This window comes from Botryllus schlosseri, chromosome 5 (genome assembly GCF_051294905.1).
Source record: "Botryllus schlosseri isolate E-star chromosome 5, Bs_hap1, whole genome shotgun sequence".
NCBI lineage: Eukaryota > Metazoa > Chordata > Ascidiacea > Stolidobranchia > Styelidae > Botryllus > Botryllus schlosseri.
In genome coordinates, this window is record NC_137240.1 from 18,638,225 (window position 1) to 18,661,342 (window position 23,118).

At 39.9% G+C, this 23,118-nt stretch overlaps 1 protein-coding gene and 1 long non-coding RNA gene across 4 annotated transcripts; one reads left to right on the plus strand and one right to left on the minus strand.

Moving 5' to 3' along the window:
• The first annotated feature begins 1,140 nt into the window (after nt 1-1,140).
• Nucleotides 1,141-21,477, plus strand: LOC145439844 (contactin-associated protein-like 4). Of its 3 annotated transcripts, XM_080317489.1 has the most exons (10): nt 1,143-1,436; nt 1,700-1,828; nt 2,763-2,828; nt 4,436-4,558; nt 5,298-5,396; nt 17,231-17,347; nt 18,699-18,853; nt 20,917-21,055; nt 21,127-21,309; nt 21,379-21,477. In XM_080317489.1, the coding sequence occupies exons 1-10, from the start codon at nt 1,262-1,264 to the stop codon at nt 21,381-21,383; spliced, it is 1,191 nt and encodes a 396-aa protein (XP_080173615.1). In that variant the 5' UTR covers nt 1,143-1,261; the 3' UTR covers nt 21,384-21,477. The 3 variants fall into 3 exon arrangements, with proteins under 3 accessions (XP_080173616.1, XP_080173615.1, XP_080173617.1); XM_080317490.1 differs by lacking the exon at nt 2,763-2,828 and having other exon boundaries at nt 1,141-1,436; XM_080317491.1 differs by lacking the exon at nt 17,231-17,347 and having other exon boundaries at nt 1,146-1,436.
• Nucleotides 15,118-16,108, minus strand: LOC145439882 (uncharacterized). The gene is made up of 3 exons (XR_013915380.1): nt 15,657-16,108; nt 15,483-15,594; nt 15,118-15,254 (listed from the first exon to the last, which is right to left on the minus strand). It is a non-coding gene; the product is annotated as an uncharacterized LOC145439882 (long non-coding RNA).
• Nucleotides 21,478-23,118: the final 1,641 nt, after the last annotated feature.

A 23,118-nucleotide genomic window follows, 5' to 3' on the forward strand; every position in this document is an offset into this window, starting at 1 on the left:
TCAGAACCATTGTCTTCGAATTATCATGGTGAAATTTACGAAGAAACATTTAATCAAGTCTCTGCATTAATTCGATGTTTTGTACGCATTTTATCAATATTTAAAAAAAGTTTCTTTAGACTCTCGCGGGCCACACAGAACGTTGTTGCGGGCCGCATGCGGCCCGCGGGCCATAGTTTGCCCACCCCTGGTATAACGTCATAGCCGAGAAAAAAATTATTGTAAAATTTGGATCATTTGTTAGGAGACCACCGCCGTTCACGGACTTCGTAGGTAATATATTGCGGCTTATACAACTGTATGGAATTTGTAATAACAAAAACGAATCTTATGATATTGAAATTGGTACAAATATTGGATCTTGCAACCACAAGGAAACAAATGTTTATATTAGAACAAACGGTATTTAAAATGATACCAACACTCCAACAGGGGCCGTGCAATGATGGACGAGGAGATTACAAAATCTGATAAAAAAAAACTATCACTAATACCTAACCCATGTTTGATATGAAGGGATAATGGCTACTATCAGATATTTTATATACGTTGTTTTCCGATTTGATCATCGTGGTCACTTCATCCATCTGCCTCATAAAGCTATCCACAACTAACCAACACCTAGCCAATCGCAGATAACCAAATCAATACATTACAGCATTTTACTTCCACAATTTGAAATATGTGTTCATTTATTGAATGGCACTGCCAATCAAAGTATTGTTTCTACAAATAGCTGTCAGCAAGGCCTTGGACTGTGTGTGCATATAGCATTTGATTCTGGTTTCAACATCTACCATATCATCCGGTCGGCGAACATATCTTGTGCGGAGGAATATCTTTTCGAATGATGACATTAATATATCAAATGTGCTAGTACTCGTTGAAGCTTTGTAAGTAACGTATGATACAGTTTCTTGCTCGAGAAAGACGTACTATACTCGGTTAACCTTTTCCCATCCAATCATGACGTAACGAGTGGCGTTCCGGCTGAATATTGGACCTTGTACCTGTGGCCAAATGTTCAATTCAATTCACGCAGAGCAAACTTAGACACGCATATCCGACGGCCTTTAAGAGAATGTTCTGGTGCTTGTCTCATTTGACTTCGTTACCAAGTACTTTCACAAAGCAAAGCAACATAAAGTGTCACATTATGCGTGTACTGTGCAGTGTGCACATTATGTGTAGTGAGGGTAAAAGTTTAGAGTAAAGTGTGATAGGTGTACCATTACGAAAAATATTGAAGAGCTATATATATATGTCATATAGTTGGCATCATTATCACGCTAATGAGGAGTGTCGAAGACAATCAGCTGATATTGTAACGCTGCCTATGGATGACTATGAAATTACTTACCAACGAGACTCAGCACCGCCGGAGAGGCCACGATCGAATTCCAAGGAAGTTTCGAGAACTACTTCAACTCCGAATGGTGAAGATACGATATTTTTAAGTATCCTATTTCTTTTCCGACGCACATATTAATCTGTTTCCGATATCCGCAGTTGTATAAACTTTAAGTTGTTTTAATATCCATTGTGTTGCGTCTATGTCATATTGAAAATACTGTACCGATTTAATCTCATGATACATATCAATAACAGTAAGTTATGAAGTCTGGCGGTTGTAATAGATCTTATAGCATCTGAAAATTGTCATAGTCGAACCGAGCATAACTAATACGTTTCTTTCCAGGGGCGATCTCTAAGGTGAACGGCAAACTGCGAATTATTTTCTCACTATTGGTAGTGTTCTTCGTGGTGACATTGGCAGTATTCGGTGTGCAATTTCACTGGACATCAAGACTAAACATCCAGGATATTGGTATGCTGGCCACATCTAATTTTCTCATGCATGATGGACTACAAAATTTCAGTATTTACTGCAAAAGTTATAGCGTCAAATCCGTCTTAGAAGCCTGTCTGATTGGATCTAGTACATAAAAAGACAACGACTTTTTAACATGAAAATCGAGCAAACGAAACCTTTCTTGGCCTTCGATCTCAATTCTGGGTAGTTGACCAAAGATAAATACAAAGGGGTGACTCAAAACGTTTCATTCCGTTTCAACATTCGTAAGTCGGGTTATGCTGTATGACAATGTATGATAAAACAGGGTTTGCATCTGCACACTGTGCATACTGTGCAGCCATAAATCAAATAGATTAATTTAATTTAGTCAACTGAAGGGGACATCTCTTTTGCATCTTAGAGTTTTTTTTTTTCTCTATAATTCGTATGATGTTGTGGGTGTGACAGTTACACCACCGATGATACAAGAAAGTATCAGCTTGAGTCTGGAAAATATTTTGCACTTGTTTGTTTTATGTGTTTTGGTCGTACCTAAAGTATGCGTGCTTTTCCTTCGTTCAAATTTCAAAGAATAGCCACTTAGAGAAACAGGTGACTCATGAGAGTTCGTCATTTGTAATCGTCCTCAATTACATTGCGGCAGTAATCGCCGTATATCAGTAACACAGCATCTGGCCTCAATTACCAGATGAGCTGCCTGCCGTTGTCACAGATTACACACTTCTCAAACCCGATGTTCAAGTATTTGTTGTTCACATTTACGACATTATTCGACCTCTTGATTATAATCAAATACAGTCATATGCGAGATCACGATGGGATCGCGACTGGGACGTGAGCAACTCTGCTTAAGGTATTCGCAACGTATTATAGAATATTAATCGTGCAATATCAATAGCACAACAATTTCTCGCCTTTTCCTGATTCTGTCATCTCTGTGATCCAGAGCTGAGAGAATTGTTAGTTGACGAGACGCGAACACTGAAGAGAAATCTCATCAACAGCGCCGCAGGTATATAGTTCATTCTCCTGTAGTGTTTCCCGTATAGCTGAAGCTTATCGCAAAAAATATTTTCCTCACCAACAGAGCAGAAAAATGTATCCCGGAATGCGACATCATACACCATGCACTTATATTATGTATGGGTTATACTCTAGCTGGAACGGATGTTGTCCGTTGGAGCCACCTGATCTTCATCTAGCGGTACATACATATCCGGAACGGGGCATATTTTGTTGACGAATTTCTTTGCGCTTAATGATAACTCATGCGGTGCGGCATATATGCATATATGGACACTCGGACAGTTTCATTTATCACTTGATCCTCCTGCAAAGTGTGCATGACATGTAAAGTTATGTTATACTTATATTAAAGAAATATTTACACGCGATCCAATCACCAAGAGGCTTCAAGTCCATAAACGATAGACTGGGCTGCATTGAGCAACACATTGCTTGACTTTGTCGCATTATCTTCAATATTATCCATGAACGGGCAATTTAACATTATGACCGGTTTTGCAAATTCGTAAGCAGACGCACAATATGTATTCAAGACGTGTCTTATCTGAGATTGCAAATGAACTGAAATGTGCAGAGGTTGATGCTATGTATTGACATCAAAATACGGTGTTTTTCGATGGTCTGAATTCTATTGACTAAATTAACGAAAGAGACCAAAATCGCATCTTATAATCAACAGTGCCAAGGAGATGAATAAGAGTTGACAATCAGCTGAAATGTCATAAATCTCATCTTCGTTTCAATATCGGGGAGTGGTTCGTTTTATTTTCACTGTCGTCGATAAGAGGGGGAAATGGCTTGCCCCACCTTCCTATAAATACGTGGTCACTGCGTCGAAATAAATAGATGAAGTCATTGTTAGAAACCTCATGTAGGTATTCATATAGGACTCATAAAACCTGCGTGGTGAAATGATGGATATATACGGTAGTGCCGGGCAAATCGATAAATCCCCTAGTTCAACTCTGATCCGTTTTCTTCAAAATGGCATCCGCTTCCGATCCGGCTCTAGCCGATCAGAAAAAGTATGAATCCGACTCAAGTCCGACTCCAGCCCAAAATAAAACAATGCTGTCAATAACAACCAAGGGTCTGGCAAAATCCTGCACACTACTCCATAGAGTACTCCGGCCATATCCGGAGACGAACTAATCTGTCCTTATCTGTAAAAGTACGAATTCGGATCCAGCGCAAAATAACAAGGGTCCGGCGGATATCCAGTTCATGGAAAATCTATGCCCCGCTCCAATGTCTATTGTCTGTATCGGCGTCTCATACTGCTTACTACAGTTATCTCTCGTCTAAGTTGATCCCAATTTCATGCTGCGTAGCTTTCCCGATATAATTAGGGCAATTCTTCAATAATTCGGCTTTTTGTCTGTATAAAAATCTTTAAGATATGTTATAAACTTCACTCGTTCCCCATACAGCCCGATATACTGATATTACTGTATGCCTTTCACATATGTGCTATTGATTCCAACTGCCACCTGCAATACTTGTATGACTTCGAGATTAATTGAAAACAATTTCAATGATATCGTGACTTGTCAGATCACTATCAAGACGACTGAGTTTAATAACTTTATATAGGCTCCAGATCCTGTTCCGAATTACGAGACAGTCACGGAGTTTCAGCAACAGGGCACTACTGGACAAGGGATCCTTTCTCAGGCGCTGGGAGATATATTTACTGCAACTTTCAAGTTTACTCAGGTTCAACATTTTTATTTCGTTTCAGTGAGCTTCGTAGTGTCACGCTGTGGCCAAAATTATATTTGTACTGGCTACGTTTTTGAAAAATTATGAATATAGAGGCTATGTGTGATTATTAGTCGAGATATATTTAAAGGAATGAAAAACATGTTGTTTACTCGCTGGGAACGTTATTGTTTATGCCACCTAACGTACTCATTTATGTACTTGAATATAATGATAGCGGCGCGCAAGCCTTGGCATGGTGCAATAATCTATTTTCTACCGAAGCACCTGCGCGGTGATTTGGGCATTTGAAATTTCGCCTATGTTTCGCTAATTACGCGCGAAACATGTTTTAATTATTACATCATGCATCTCGATTAAACAATGAGGTCTATACTTCGCGTCGAACACTGCACATCACGTTTGTTGTACATCGACTTATTAATTTCTTGACCTATGGAGAGCTTCCCCGCGATCAGTCCCGTGGTTGTGTTCATGACTCTCAATACTGCTTTAATGCAATTCTTAGGGACCGAGGTCCCAGTTCTTAATAATACGAAAAGCAGATGAATGACCGTTCTCCAAATTCACGTGAAATCGTGTAATCCCGCGTTCAACCCATTTGTAGAATATGCTCATATTCCGGTTTAGAATGTCTAAACTGTACGGATTAGCTACTCTTGAGCAATATAGATTGAGATGTTCGAGTTGAATGATGTTGTGAGTCTATATATAGTGACCATGATATATGCAGACATCTTCACATGCGCAGAGCTATCGTCTAGATACAACGAGTCCGAATACGGGTACTATCTTCTTGGCGGAGCAACTGGTGGATTTCGGTATTGCCCAGGTATGTATGCCCGCGTTTACAAATATATTGATAACATCACCAGTTGCATTCGTCGACCTGTTGCGAACAGACACGGGGTAATCGCGATTAGTAATCGTAATCGATTACGACGATTACAGCATTTTCAAGTAATCGTAATCGCAATCGATTACATTCGAAAAAATCCCGAAGTAATCGTAATCGTAATCGACTACTTCCCATATTTAATCGATTTCTTTGTGATATTTCGATTACTTTTTATTTGTACAAGGACTGTGACATAAACTGAACACTCGTGAACAAGGAAGAGATATTATACCAGTTATTGAGAGCACAAACGTCTGATTTTCAAATGCCACTGCTCATTATTACGTCAGAGGTAGCCTATTATTAGCTTTGCTCGTCTTTGCGAAGGAAGTGTCCACACATAGTAAATAGATATTCGATGTACATTAGTGTGATTGTAAGAAAACCCACCGTGCTGTTTATCGGTTTATCAATACGTTTCAGACGCCACTACCTCGCATCAGGATAATTAATCGTAATCACCTCTCTGCCCAAGTTAAAATAGCAACTTTTATATTGATGTTTGGTTATGCTTAGTTAAACTATAGAATGTAATAGTTCTAATTCTAGAGTTAAATGCAGTTTCACCGTTGCTGCTTGGCGAGCAGTAGACATATATGGTACGAACGTACAGCAGGTTTAGAATTTTGTACTCGTCAAATATTACGGTTTCCATAACGAAGCATTACAATCAACAGCTGCTGATATATATCATAACTGGGCCGTTGTTTTGCCGTTTCTCGTAATGGCAGCTTGTGTTACATTATCTGCATTAAGTTGAAGGCAGAATTTTGTATTCACTTTCTGTTATTCTAATATTATTCTACTCAAAATGGGCGCCATTCGCTATTTCACAATTCTTTACTGAACATTTGGACTTGACGCCATAGCCATTAGCGCGGGTTCTAGCTAGAATCAGGATCAAAACAGCAAAAGCTTCCCCCAACCAAAATTTGGTCTTGGGCCCCCATAGGGTAGTCAATTTGGAAGTTGAAGATTAAATTTCGTCTACAATACTGATAATTGCATTATATTGCATTTTTAATCCTATCTCAGCGCCCGATGGTCAGATTTACGTGAAGAGCGGGGGGCGGGGCGTAATTCATAATTATAACATCTGGTATATTGCAATAATAACTTTATTGTATGTTGTTAACTCGTCACCTCCGGTCTGTTATATAGCTAAAAGATATTGATTGTAGTGGCCCAAACAGCAGACTAAAAGAAAAACTTGCGTGAGAAGCACACACAAATTGTCATGTCTAATGCTCTGTGGGTGCCGGGTGGCATTTGCATCGTGGGCTCAGATTGGAAGGAATGGACTGTTGGTCACGCCCACCCAGCGCGGCTATTAACAATGGACACATACCCTAAGTTTTGGCCAATGTCTTTCTTTAATAGCACACTTCGTGGGAGTCTCATGTTGGCCGAAACTGCATATGTCTTTTGATGTGTCAAGGAGCGGTATTGACTGGCACCTAAATGCCTATTACTATGAATTATGTATGCTTTATTTCTTGAGGGGGAGACGTATGCATTTCGAAATCAAACTATCTAGAGACATTTAAATCGCAAAGCGCAAAGAGAAATTCCGAGTTAATGAAATCTCTCGAAAATGCTCTATAATTTAAGTTGGTTTACAAAATACTTTTGAGTCCCCCCAACTACGCTCCCCACCCCATTGGGGAATTGGGGGTGCGTCAGTTATGGACCTGGCAAGAATGCAAATCATTGGGTGCGACAAACCGTCCTCTATAAAATGGGCGATGGGTACATTATGACTTAAGAAGGAAATGTCCCATTTTTTTAAAGACAGTAGTTATATCACTGGGCCTTTCCAGCGCAATCCGTGTTTTGTCTTTCAATATAACTACTACGATGCAAAAATAAATGTAATCGTGAGTAATCGTGATTACTTTTCCAATGTAATCGTAATCGTAATCGACTACTTCCCGATTGTGCTGTAATCGTAATCGTAATCGCGTGATTCAGAAGTATTCGTAATCGCAATCGATTGCATTCATGAAGTAATCACCCCATGTCTGGTTGCGAATGCCTGCAATATCACAATGTCAGGAATAATGAAGTCAATCTGACTTCCAGAGTAACTGAGACTGAGCAGTAGGCGGTTCAAAAATAATAATAGTGATTTAAACGACGGAATTAATGAAGTGATCTATTTACATATTGTTCGGACACGGTCGTGCTTGGCAGGGGTAGTTGCAAATCATTGTGTCATACATAATAGTGATATATAGCTAACCCATCACATAGCTCTTTGTTAAGTAAATCAAAGAGCATAGAACCATATTAGAAATAGTTTTTAGCATGTTTTTAAATCGGAGATAGTTTCCCATTCACGAACGCCCAAGCGATACCGTCTAAAATTACATTTCCACTGGGTCATCTTTTTCAGGCTATTGATTTTGTTAAAGTCGCCACGAGTGAGTTTGTCTTTCATGCCTTGGGTCAAGTTTGCAGACCTATGGGGTTCAGGTTATGTTCTTCGAGTCGTTTTGGGGAGGGTTGTCGCCGTGATCTTTGGCTTTTTTAAGGAAAATTATTTCCGAAATGCGTGATTTTCTTGCTGTGTGCCAGGAAAAATGTAATTTTTGGCGGTTTCATCAGAGCGTTTAATGACGAAGTAACAAATTTGAGAGCTCTGCAGGAACTAGGTTATACAACGGAACCTTTCGAGTATCTCATACCCTAATAACTCAACAAAAATTATATATGGAACTTTTTACTGCAATTTTTGTTAAAATTAAATGCAACTTTCTCGCGATTTTAGTGCAATAAAAACTTGACCTATTAATATATAGAAGAGAGTCGACGTACACCAATTCCATGAACATAATTTGAAGCTAATATACTTGCATCTTCCCCGCATGGAAATTTTTACGTCCACCCCATCTATATGCGAAAATGTAGGCTACATATTTGGAATCCCTTCAGTGTGTTGAAATCTAATAAGACAGCGTCTCGAGCAGTGGCGTAGCAGCCACTTGGCGGTTCTGGTTCTGCTCCGGGGGCGGCAGGCTGCAAAGGGCGGCAAAATGAGGCTCCACAGTGCACGCGGCGCGTATAGAGATGGACTTTTTGGAGTTTCAACACAAAACGAAAACATTTTAATGAATATTTATTCCAAATAATTGTGACTTCTGATGTTTCTTTCCTGACACCATTTCAGAATTGAGAGGTTCCACTTGTAGATATTGGCATTAAAACGCAACAGGGGACACCAATTCGTTAATGGAAAGTGAGCTTGTAAACATTGGATATAGAATCAGCATTCAGAAGAACGGGGTTTCGATTTCGAGCTTCAAGCTCCTTTATTTGCTATGGTGTAAAGGCCTAATAGATTTTGCGTCATTGTGTATCATTACTACAAAGATCTGAATAAGGATCAATTTACATTTGTATGACGTTTTATGAACCTGTTTAATATTCTCTAATATTATCATTTCATGCATGCAGTGCGTATTCCGTGAAACTATCTAACACAGAAAATGAGGATGTACGTACATTTGGGCGCACGTCTGCTCGTTGCAATGACATTTTTATCAGATCGGATATGGGTCTGTTTGCTTTAACGCAGTGTTTCCCAAACTTAGTTGAGCTACCACTCACCTGGACAACAAATAAAGTGCCAGAGCCCTCGCCCCCCTCACCACGTCTATATCATAAAACGAAAGTTGTTCTGCATTTATTACAGCTAATAATGAGACGGATGAAGCTGGTGTATTATTATATTTTTTATTCACTGTAAAACTGGTAAATACACACATAATCCGGGAAGCAACCTGCCCCCAAAGGAAAATGGCGAGATTGGAGTAAATTTTTAAAATTTCAGTACCCTACATTCAAATTGATATTCCTATGCAATACATGGAGAAGTCAGATTACAGAATTGCAGCAGATGAAGAATAGGCAAGGGTTACAGAGCAGAGGTAGAGATGATTGAAGATGAAGAATCGAAATTACAGAAATCATGCTGTGATTCACAAGTGTAATTTTAGTCCAGTGGTGCATTCAAGGCCTTCCGAAGAATGTGCACAGTGCCCAATAGTGTGATCTTTTGGATCATGTCGAATCGAACGTTACCCGGAACTTGTTGGATATGTCTCATGAGTTTTTTGCTCACGACCCCTGTAGCGCCAACGACTATCGGTACAATGTTTATTTTGCATCGCCACATTTTCTCACATTCCATTTTGAGATCTGCGCATTTAGAGTGTTTTTCTGATTCTTTTTGCAGTAGGTTGTGATCAGCTGGGACAGCCAGTTCAATGAATAAGCATTCTCTTTTCTTTTTCAGTTTGACGATTATATCCGGGCGGTTGCTTCTGATTTCGCGGTCAGTTATAACTGGTACATCCCACAGAATTTTTACTTGTTCGTTTTCTGTCACAGGTGCTGGGCTGTAATCGTACCAATTTTTTGTCGAAGTGGTGATGTTGAAATGTTTGCATAATTCAAGATGAATGTAGTGACCAATCCTATTGTGTCTCCATGTGTAGTCGGTAGCTGCAAGTGCACCACAGCCGGACATGAGATGTGCTACAGTTTCATTTTGGTTGTGGCACATTCTGCATTTGCCGTCCGTGTTTTGCTTCAGAATTCTTTTGCGATAGTATTTTGTAGGAAGCGATTGGTCTTGTGCTGCGAAAATGAATCCTTCGCTTGCCGGTTTCAGGCCAGAGCTGGATAGCCAGGTCCATGAAAGCTCGTCTACATTAGGCTTACCATACGTCCTCTTTTAAGAGGATTTGTCCTCTTTTTTGACTTTTTTGAAAGTGTCCTCGGAGGACGCCCTTTTGTCCTCTTTTTTGAGATTTTGTCCTCTTTTTTGAAAATTTAGGTCATATTTAGAGGAAATCGCGAGTGATATGCCGCAAATTAGCGCAGAAGTGAAGCTCCGGCGGGTATTTCGGAGGGAAAAGGGGTGATTTCAGCTCTGAGCGAAAAAGAGACCTTTTTTTTTTTTTTTTTTTTTTTTTTTAGTCATCCGATCGTGAAGCGGGTGAAATTTACCTGTTTTTGAGAATTCTTCTCCAGTTTTGCTTATCTGAAATTTCTGAAAAAGTGTCCTCTTTTTTCATTTCCGAAATATGGTAAGCCTAGTCTACATGGGGCTGTGAAGTTAACTTCTTGTGCTGTCCATGAAGAGCCATCGACTCCCATATCGTTTCTCTCATTTTGAGCGTTGCATTTTTGTATCGGACTCGTGCTGCTTTTGCTATTGTTGTGGGTTTAGCAACAGTGTTTTCTGCAGTGTACAGGTTAGCTGTTTCCAAGTTGACTTCTCCGGCGTACTTGTCGTGACGATAGCTCAGAGATTTTGTTTTGCGCTGTTTGTCTTCCTGTGCAATGAGTTTGCAGTAAATGTTATCGCTGTTGTTGATGTACTGTGACAAGCCGATTATTTCTGTTTTGAAGGTTTGTTCAATTTCTTGTAGTCCTCGACCACCTTTTTTTCTGGGGATGTACAGATTTTGGGTGATGCATGTGGTGCATTGTCATCAGTTTTCTCGTCTTTGTGTCAATTTTTTTAATTTCATCTTCGCGCCAGTTCACCACACCAAAGCTATATCTCAAGACAGGCACTGCAAGACTGTTTATGGCATTGATTTTGTTTTGTTATGAGACGGATGAAGCTGGTGTATTATTATTATTATATTCTTTGTTCACAGTAAAACTGGTAGGTACACACATAATCCGGGGAGCAACCTGCCCCCAAAGGAAAATGGCGAGATTGGAGTAAATTCTTAAAATTTCAATAATACATTCAAATTGTTATTCCTATGCAATACACGGAGAAGTCAGATTACAGAATTGCAGCAGATGAAGAATTGGCAAGGGTTACAGAGCAGAGGTAGAGATGATTGAAGATGAAGAATCGAAATTACAGAAATTATGCTGTGATTCACAAGTGTAATTTTAGTCCAGTGGTGCATTCAAGGCCTTCCGAAGAATGTGCACAGTGCCCAATAATGTGATCTTTTGGATCATGTCGAATCGAACGTTACCCGGAATTTGTTGGATATGTCTCATGAGTTTTTTGCTCATGACCCCTGTAGCACCAATGACTATCGGTACAATGTTTTTTTTGCATCGCCACATTTTCTCACATTCCATTTTGAGGTCTGCGTATTTGGAGTGTTTTTCTGATTCTTTTTGCAGTAGGTCGTGATCAGCTGGGACAGCCAGTTCAATGAATAAACATTCTCTTTTCTATTTTAGTTTGACGATTATATCCGGGCGGTTGCTCCTGATTTCGCGGTCAGTTATAACTGGTACATCCCACAGAATTTTTACTTGTTCGTTTTCTGTCACTGGTGCTGGGCTGTAATCGTACCAATTTTTTGTCGAAGTGGTGATGTTAAAATGTTTGCATAATTCAAGATGAATGTAGTGACCAATCCTATTGTGTCTCCATGTGTATTCGGTAGCTGCAAGTGCACCACAGCCGGACATGAGATGTGCTACAGTTTCATTTTGGTTGTGGCACATTCTACATTTGCCGTCCGTGTTTTGCTTCAGAATTCTTTTGCGATAGTATTTTGTAGGAAGCGATTGGTCTTGTGCTGCGAAAATGAATCCTTCGCTTGCCGGTGTCAGGCCAGAGCTGGATAGCCAGGTCCATGAAAGCTCGTCTACATGGGGCTGTGAAGTTAACTTCTTGTGCTGTCCATGAAGAGGCATCGACTCCCATATCGTTTCTCTCGTTTTGAGCGTTGCATTTTTGTATTGGACTCGTGCTGCTTTTGCTATTGTTGTGGGTTTAGCAACAGTGTTTTCTGCAGTGTACAGGTTACCTGTTTCCATGTTGACTTCTCTGACGTACTTGTCGTGACGATAGCTCAGAGATTTTGTTTTGCGCTGTTTGTCTTCCTGTGCAATGAGTTTGCAGTAAATGTTATCGCTGTTGTTGATGTACTGTGAAAAGCCGATGATTTCTGTTTTGAAAGTTTGTTCAATTTCTTGTAGTCCTCGACCACCTTTTTTTCTGGGGATGTACAGTCTTTGTGTATCAGATTTTGGGTGATGCATGTGGTGCATTGTCATCAGTTTTCTCGTCTTTGTGTCCAATTTTTTAATTTCATCTTTGCGCCAGTTCACCACACCAAAGCTATATCTCAAGACAGGCACTGCAAGACTGTTTATGGCATTGATTTTGTTTTTGGAATTGAGTTCAGTTTTGAGAATTGACTTGAGCCTGCTGATGTATTCTTTTTTTAGACTTGATTTCATTGCAGCATGTTTAATGTTGTCGCTTTCACAGATACCTAGATATTTATAGTGATCTTCGGCATTCAATTCTGTTATGGTTTCACCCATTTTGAAGTTCATGTCGCCAGTGCTGGTGGCTCTTCCACGTCGTATGGTAAGTTTTGAGCATTTATCCAAGCCAAATTTCATTTTTATATCTTCCGAAAACTCATGAACAATTTTCATTTGGTTATTCAGGTCCGTATCGGATTTCGCATGCAGTTTCAGATCATCCATGAACAAAAGTTGATGAATCTTTTGACCTTCAGAATTCGCTGCTTTTTTTATCACGTATCCTGTTTCATTTTTTCTCAGCAACTCACTGAGTGGAGCTAAGCTGAGGCAGAATAGAAGTGGTGAGAATGAGTCGCCTTGGAAGATACCATTGCATATCTGAATTGTACAGGTTTCTGTTTCACCTTAGTCATGTTTGATCAACACTTTTGTATGCCAATTTTTCATTGAATTTTCAATAAATCTGATGATGATCGGATTCATTTTGTACATACGCATTGTTTTCAGTATCCGCGTGTGAGGGACTGAATCGAAAGCTTTTTTGTAATCTATCCATGCCATGCTGAGGTTAGTGTGTCTCCTCTTGCAGTTTTCAAGAATGGTTTTGTCAAGGAGCAGGTGGTCCTTACAGCCAAAGTCGCCTTCCTTGCATCCTTTCTGCTCAGGCGGTAGAAGATTTTCTAGGTGTTTGTTCTTGGGGTCCCTGGTGTTTTCATTTTTTGGAATAAGATAGGTGATCCCTTGTGTGAACCAGGCTGGGATCTCGTGCGAGCTGGTTGAGGATAAAAGCTCATTGTAGGTCACCGCTAGGTAATTATGTGTTGCAGTTAGTTTTTTTAGCCAAAAGTTTTTGATCTGGTCAGGACCAGCTGCTTTCCAGTTCAGTGAACTCTTTAGGGCCTCCTTGATTTCTTGTTTTGTGATTTCTGACCATTGTTGTTCTGGTGTTTGTAGATGGTCAGTGTGGAGGTCTTGTATCCAATTTGCATTTGAGTTGTGCAATTTTTTGGTTTCCCATATTTTCTTCCAAAATGATTCCACATCTGCAGTGGCTGGTATTTTGCTGCTGGTAATTTTTTGATTTGACTTTTGTTTCATCATTCGAAAAAATTGTCCAGGTTTGCGAGCAAATAACAAATTTTGGCGATATTGTGTTTTTCGTTTTTTATATCGTTTCAATCGTTGTGCTTTGGCGCATATTCTCATTTTTAATTCTTCTTGCAACATTGTCACTTTTTCTGTTGACTGCAGTTTGGTTTGGTGCTCCAGTTCTATTCTTTTTACTTTATTTTTTACTTTGCGGGAGACATTTCCTTTTTTAGTTCTGAGAGTATCGCAACGTCACACCTTAGTTTTGCGATTTTGTTTTCAATTCTGCGTTGCCAAGCTGGCGTATGCCTTCCCCTTTTTTTGTTGACAGTTCTTGGTATTTTGCAGTGCCTTTCTGAGATAACTGCCGCAGTGCTGTAAATGAGGTTGTTGATTGTTGTCAAGGGACATTGGGGTCTTTCTCCTTGTTTGTCATTTAGAGTTGCAGGTAGTATGGTTTCTGTCAAAATTTTGTTCGCTACTGCAATATCAGTTTTCAGTTTCTTGGTAATTTGTAAGTCAGGTAACTGCACTCTGTCATTTACATTCAATGTGGATTTCATGCGGTCGATGATTTGATTTTTGATCTCCAATTCTAATTCCGTGTCTATGTCGCCATCGTTAGGTGTTGTTGATTCATTCGGGTGCCCGGTGGTATTTTGTAATTCTACTTCTGCGATGCTCGGGTCATCAAGTGATTGTTGTGGGTTCAGGTCATCTTGGTCGAATTGCAGTTCCATTGCCTCAGAGTTTTCTCTGTTTTTGTTACACATTTCTCCTTCGATATCTGCGAGTTCTTGTTCAGATAATTTTTTATTTTTTATTACACAACGTCTCATTGTTGCCAGGGTATTGGCAGTCATGGTTGGAGAGTTGTTCGTTCTCTCTTTCCATTTTTGAAAAGTTCCTTCGGTTACTCCTGCCGAGTTTTCAAATTTGGCTAAGAAGTAACATCTCATTATTTCTTTATACTCTTCTTTACTCCATCTGTGTCTCTTCTTTTTTTCTTTTGCAGCAGAGCTGTTTTGTGAGCCACAGTTCGGTGTTGCACAGGCGCCATGTTGAGAAATATCTTCTCTTTGGTGTTCATGTGTGGTCGGAGTTGACGAGTCCTCTGGGGTCATCCGCTTGGTCCCACGGCGGGTACGTCCAGGTGCGATATATCCAGATCGTTTCGCAGGCATTCACAGCAGTGATGCGTCAGTTCAGAAGTTAGGTTAAGTTAAAGTAATTATTTAATTATTAATTAATTCTTAAATCTTAATACAACCAAATACTCCAATTAAAATTATTATTATTATTATTATTATCATCATCATCATCCTCGTCATATTGGGTTTGTGGTTTGAGTCTAAAATCTCCAGTCTCCACGTCCCATACTATCAAGTCGACGTCTGCTGTTAATCATAAACTTGGTCACGGCACTGCAAACACGTTCTGTAAAATATGAGCAAAGAAGAGAATTGACCAGTGAGTGTATTTCTATGTGATTTAAGCGTGTATCCAGATTCTAGAACGATTGATTGGAGATACTAGACTTGAAGTTGAACTCAACATTGTTCTGCACTACAATAAAATCAACGCCTCAATCATTTCATGCTCTAAAACTTTATAGAATGGATTGAGTATCCGGTAAGGAATTTTTATATCCTGAACTCAAATCACCATAGCCTCGTGCGGTTTTCTGAGATGATTGATCTATGTTTCTTCATCAAAATCGGGTATTCGAGCTGGACCGATAGCTCATGCAAGCTTGAGAATTGGAACAGTTCACGTGCTGAAAAATTTCTGTGAAATATTACGAGCTTTATTACCAACTCCGGACTGTGTCATTTTCACCTTCATCAGGTTTCATCATTTCTAAGAACGGATATATTCTACTCATAAATTATGTAAAATATGATCGTAAAGTAGAAGCGACATCGTTTATCGCAACCAGAACACCGTGTCGAATGTCATGGTAGCAGCACCGTGTAAAATCCACGCTCTTCTGAAACAGTGATTAAAATCACACAAGACAGTTTCTCTTAAAAAGTCATCACCCCTTGCAGTGAGCAATAACTGCTCAAATATTTCGTAGTTCTGACAGTACACAATGAACCACGCTTTCTAGGGATTCCGTTGACTGCTAAATTAGTTCATTGATGAGCAGGATCATTATTATCATGTAACAATTGACTTTTTCGGTACAGCTAGGTTGCCTTCTAAACCTACACCGCCCCCATTTGCTCTCAGCGCCCCCGTACCGCCCAGTTTTATAGCCATAGCCCCCAATCGCCCATTTCATGGCCAGCGCCAAATTCATGCTCGCGAACGTCCCCAGGGTGGTGCTGGCGCCCACTTTGGGAACCACCGCTTTAACGTTTAACCTATGTTACATCGGTAAATTGCGATCGTGACACACCGCATTAATTTTTTTCCTTGGTGATTACACGGGCCATTTAAAGTCATTAAAGTCATATTTTTTTTCTATGCATCAGTAAGTCGTGCAATCAATTTTAACGTAAAAACCGCATCCCTATGGGGTATATTAAGAAAGTTATAAAGTCATATAAAGTCATATTTTCCTGGTTAGGTCAAATTTGAGTTATAAAGTCATATTGTTGTATACTTTAAATAATAAGTGCGAATTTAAGCGGTGAAGCGATTAAGCACTAAGTAAGTGAGGCAAACTATGAGGTTAGCCTACATAACATTACAGTCAAAGACCTATGAGGTCACACATTGCATTATGTGGTCAGATATTGCATCATGTTGCTACAAAATTCATTGTACTTCTGTGCACTGAAGTGGGACGTCATTTGAAGTTCAGTCAGTGGGCAGGCAAGCTAAAAAGCTCAATCTTGGTCTACTTATGTAAAAATACATTATAATTAGTAGCAAACGGAAGAATATAACAGTTGAATATATACAGTTCACTTCAAGTTTATTCATAAGAGACTTAGACACAGAGATAGTATCTGGTTCAGCATATCAAAAGTGAGAGAATCTAATGCAGCAAAAGTCAAAGCTATTGTAAATGAATTTAAGGAGTTCAAAAGCTCCCCTACAGAGAAAGTGTCCTGTCAGGTATGCAGTTGCATTGTGAAGCATGAGAAACGTTTTTTTTTTTTGGTGAAGAGCATCTTGCAACACTCAAGCATAAGAAATGGATTGAAGCAAGAACGACCCGCTCCTCAGCTCTGCAACAAGCATTCTCTGCAACTGTTATGTTGTGTGTGTTTTACTCGTCAGTTCCATGAGTTGGTTTCATGTAAAAGTACACGATTTTCACATAAAGTCATATAAAGTCATATTTTCCAAAAAAGAAAGTCATATAATTGATTTTTTAAGGTCATATAAAAATGGCCCTAGTGATTACGTTGTCATTTTACTACGTCGCGACATGATATCGAATATAATCACTATTTTAGATATTCATACTTGTCATCATCTCGTCCTACGAGATGGTATCACGGAATCAGGGATCTACCCGATTGGCTCCCCTGGAGACCAGTACGACGTGTATTGCAATCTGTTTGGAGACTCTGGTAAGTACCGATCACGTTCTTTCGTTAACTACAAAATTCCCATGTCAGATATAATACAATGGTAAGGACTGCTCTATCAAACAAACAAAGGAACAGTACTATGAACTTATTTAGGCCTACATCGGCAATAAAATCGATTGAAGCATTTGATATCCTCTAGAGCCGTGGTCAATCAATCCCAGTGATCGGTCCGTTAGTCATCTGGCCGGGTCGCGTAAAAAGGAATATATTAGTGCGGAGCTGCATGAAAGCTTGAAATTCATAACACTGGTCACATATTTTAGGAAGACAAAGTGGGGGTGGTTTTGGCGTTACTGAAGGGCACTGATTCCGAATATAACCTTGGCTTTTTCAAATTGACTCTTGTTTTGGAGATAACTCAGGGACTGTTTTGACTGGAATGTAATATTTTCGCTTTATGGGCTGGATAAAAGAACGACTCAGTAGAATTATAAAGTTCAGAAATTTAATGTCCTTGTTATTTTTACACGCTGAAGACTGTTTTAAATCAAAATACAGCAATATCATTATTATTAGGGGAATTAGATTTATTATAGTCAAACACTTTCATGGATATCATGTACCTAAATAAACTTCAATGATAAATATAATGATCTACCTGAATAGTCAAAAAACGTTGCAATAATTTAATCAATTGTATGTCAACCACCTAATGTTAATTCAAAATAATCAGCTGGAATAAAATATTAATACTTTATCTTAAATGAAAATTGTTTCTTGTACGATTTTCGCTTGTGAGCAATTTACTACAGTGTCTCGAAAGGTTCCAGCAATAGTATGCCGTAGTATGTTCATCACATCTACCCGGATATCTCTATTTAATTGTTTTGGTGGAACCTTTCATCTTGCATCCCATTCTAACCACCAAGGTGACCATGAAATATATCAGGATGACTAAACAGGCAGTCAACTTCAGTCTTCATGTTTGCTCCAAGTTTTCCGTATGCAGATACCGATTTTCGGACCAACTGTTTGTAGTTGGGTGCTTTGGGATCTTCCAAAACTTTTATTTACTACATCCTAGAAGACATTCCACGTAGTGTGCTTCTTTCTTAATATGATATTGAAATATTCCCCCGTATATTCGAATCTAAGGTCTAAGAAAGCTGCTCGTTTAATAGGGATACTAGATACATTTCACTTAGTTCGCTCAGCAGAAAATTGCTTATTTACAAGCCAATATATATGAGACACGTATGAGTATTGCAGTTCAGCTTTTCGAGGACAAATTTGATAGATCTATTATCCTCTTTCATTTTGATAGAATTACAAATCGCTGTTGGAGATCGTTTTATTCGCCAGCTCAATCTATAGTTAATTTTCATTTTAGCTGTCACTGAAATCTGGCACGACTCAATGGACGAAAGAAAAGCAACCGACTGTGAAGCCCCGGACTGTTATTCACACGTACCACAGTATTCAATCAGTACGGATAAAATTTTGAAAATTATAAATGGTTCCAAGCAATGCCGGCAATATATAAAGGTAGGAACATTGCAGCATGAATACTGTGCTCTGCTCTACTCTACTCTGCCCTTCTAATGAGTAACACAAACTGTGATTTTAAGAGTAACACATTTCAAAATGCTAGTTATTCGTTTAAGTGGAAAATCAATCATGTTATAGAATCGTGATTTTTTGAGTGACGAAACAAACTGGACGTTATCCTGGTTTAAGTGACTGAAGCCAGGTTGATATCAGAGTCACAGTAGTACGTTATATTTTATTCAATCTGAACCTAATTCAATCTCTAATTTCAATCAGCAGACATTGGCATTCGCAGTTCACACTCTAATAAACATGAACCTAATTGAATTTCAATTATTTGTCACTCAGATGATCACTATCGGCATTGTCACGTAAATAAACTGTCACTATAGATTGTAAACATGGAATGGCAACGACCGATTTCGCAGTTTCGTTCCACTTCGCTGAAGCTGGATTCCAGAATTGTTTTGCGGAAGGAACTGTAGGATTTCTGGCAATCCAAAAGTGATCTTCCACAGCGCAGAATTTACTGAATCTTGTCTTGATCGAAAGCTACGGTCACACTGAATTAAATATGAATTAAAATATGGATTAAAATATGGTCAGGGTTCGTAGATTGACGAAAAATCACCTTCAACATCTGAAATGTGCATTGTTCAGAACAATCGCGTAATCGCGAAACAATGACCCGTTGCGGCTCTCCGATTGTACAGACGATGTCAATATTTCAGATTTGGATGGTGGATTCTACCTGGTTCAGTTCCTGATCATATTTTAATTTTTATCTTCGGAATCGGTGCGACAGTAGCTTTTCGATCAAGACCAGATTCCGTAATTTCTGACCTTTGGAAGATCACTTTTGGAATGCCAGATCTCCTACAGTCGCCTACGCAAAACAATTCTTGACTCCAGCTTCAGCGAAGCGGAACGAAACTGTAAAATCGGTCGTTGCCATTCCAGGTTTACCTTCTATACCAGTGGTTCCCAACCATTTTCGAACCATCGCCCCCTTTTCAAGCTTTACACCGATCATCGCCCCCCAGATTTTGTATACCGAAAAATGGGCATACAAACTGTAATCACCGGCGGGTTGACTAAAAAAAAAGTCATTTTTCTCCGCTCAGAGCTCAAAATAACGTTTTTCTCTCCGCATTGCTAGGTGGATGACTAAAAAAAAAAGGTCAGCCGTTTTGGCGCGTCATCGCCCCCCTATCGCCCCCTTGGCTAATTTCGCCCCCTGTCGCCCCCTTTGTCCATTTTCGCCCCCTGTCGCCCCCTTCGTCATTTTCGCCCCCCTGGACCGCCAAATCGCCCACGTTGGGAACCACTGTTCTATACTGTCACTAAAATCGAATCGACCCATATGCCATTCAAATGACCATCGTCGATCGGCATTATCACTCGAACGAGCTGGTATACTGATTTGAAGGGGCATGGCACTCTAAAAATGATGTGGTCTCAAATTGAAGGGTGAAACGAAAAAAAATTTGGCGCAGCCGTTTGCTTTAGAACGCAACCGTGATGGAGCTGCAATGTATTGAAATCTCCACAAACACATCACGGTCCAGCAGTAACGCAGAGATCGAACTTTATATAGTTGTCAGCGGTTGTTATGAAGGAAATATCAAATATGTCGTACACGCTAAGAAGGTTTATATACCGCGTTCAACGGAAGATGTTCAGTCAGGAGATTTATGTCAAAATCGGGCCTAGTGTATTCTATTTCTGTCGTGTACAACATATTTCCTGCATAACATCGGCTGACAACTATATTATAAAGCTCGATTTCTGCGTGACTGCTGGAGCGTGATGTGTTTGTGGAAATTTCAATACATTGCAGCTCCATTACGGTGGCGTTCTGAAGCAAACGGCTGCGGCCAAATTTTTTTTCATTTTACCCTCCAATTTGAGACCACATCATTTTTAAAGTGCAGTGCCCCGTTTAATAGTCCTACCACCTGCTGTAATTTCGGGAGTCATGCAGTCATATTTCAAATTGATCCACTTCCAATGATTGCTGCTAATCGATTTGCCGGATTAATAGTCAATTATATATTCAGTTCAGATGCATTGGCGCCATGTTGCTGAACCACGCCGGTACCCGCTTCGGATCCTGGTCGTCAAGAAATGGAGAGTTGATGACTTACTGGGGAGGGGTGCCGTCACGAAGACCTGGATTATGTGCGTGTGGTGAGAGAGGTTCGTTGAGCGCAGGAATGTCGCTTATTTTATTGTCTTCAGAATGGCTGCTACTTTATCGTTTATTGCAGGCTCGTGCTTCTACAAAAATCAAAGCTGTAACTGCGATAACAACAGTCTAAATATGACACAAGACGAGGGATATCTAACTGATAAGTCGAAACTTCCCGTATCAAAAATGGCGTTCGGCGATATGGGGGATTCAACGGAGAGCGGTTGGCACACGCTGGGGAAATTGGAATGCAGCGGTGCAGGTACTGATTGATCAATATTTCTGTCGCGAGTAATACAAGAAATCTTAATCGACTTCGCTTTCATTACAGCATAAATGAAGAGTCGGAGGATACGGAATTATACGATGAGTGTTATGGATATGCTTGATTTGCGTGATATGAAATATAGACCATTTACGGTTTGGTTGTTTGTATAGTATCGGGAAGTGGATATATAGTTGACAAATTGGTTATGTCAATACGGACCACATGTGATCAGTGTGTTTCCAGGGGTGGTGCGGACACGAGAGAAGATCACGGCTCCGGGCGCGTGGCATAAGATGTCGGATTAACAGATTATTGATTCATATTCATATAACATTATAATAGTATATAGTAGTAGCCAATGTTTCCTCTAATTTTTGACGAGTCTGCGCGCACTCACCAACTTACTGCGCAGACCCTTGCACAACAGTGCGTAACGAATAAAAAAAAGGTCATCACATCGGATTTTTTGTGCGCAACTTAGATTTCCTGTACACAGAGACCGTGTCCGCACTGCGCATTTGCGCACGCGCACAGCATAGAGCAGAGGTCTCAAACTCAAATGGGTTCGCGGGCCAATTTCCTCATTTTGATGTCGCCGCGGGCCGCAGCCCTATTATAATAGGGGTATTCAATGTATAATATCCAAGTAGGCCTTAGTTTTCGGCACCTTGCAGCCAGGCTCCACAAATATCGTGATAAAATGTAATTTACTATTATTGGCACGAAAATTTTTTCAAATATTTGGATAAAATAGATTTCCCGTGCCCCCTGTATAATTTCAACACAATTTCTGATGGTACCTATATAAAAATCAGAAAGCCCATTCACATGAAATCGCGAGTAGCGCGAAGAATATTTTCCAGTTGAATAAATTGGCTCAGAAAATATTCCACAGAATATAGGCCTATTTCCACAATGCATCTCGTACCCCCTGATGTGGTGCTTCGTACCACGAAGGGGCTACGGACCCCTAGTAAAGAACCCCTGGAATAGAAATGACGAATCGCCGAAGAATCCAGTGGTGGTACAGCTGTGGAACGTACCACTACCTCTCTCGCTCCCGATAATAACATGGATAAAGCGAACAAACAACACCAAGGATGTAACCAAATATACGTCACGGGGGCCACAGAATGCCAATGTTTTCCATACAGACCTGGGCAACGCAAGCTACGGGCTTTTGAAATATCACTATTCCCATGGCAGTGTCATAGATTGTTGCGTCCGTAGGATTACCAAGTCACTATTCCGGGACGCAAGTCCTTCTCTGATTTCAACTTTTGACCCGACTCAACTCGATAATTTTCAGTTTATCACCCAGTTAATCCAAAATAGAAAGTGGCACCAAATAAAATCACGATTTTCAGTCACGAATCATCGACGGGTCATGTTTTATCATCATGAACCTTAAATGTGACGAAATGGCGATCTTCCACCGCAGGTAGATTTTAGAAGTGATGTGATAGTTAAGTAATTGTTTAGATTTCCTGTTTTTGTAGTAGTTTTAGAGTGAACTTTTAGTTCTTAAATCTAAAAAAGATATATGATACTTGAATATATTGTCGAATACTTGAAATTCAAAAATGCCTTCGCGGGCCGCACAAAATGATCTCGCGGGCCGCGTGTTTGAGACCTCTGGCATAGAGGGAACATTGGTGGTAGCTGTTGCATTTCTGGAATATGCTAGAGCACCGATGTTTCTCCAACGAGGGTTCAGGTGACGCTTGAATTCCCATGATCACGTTGTTCAGCAGACAAATTACAGATGTAATATATTCATATTCAGTACCCGGACCTTTTCGA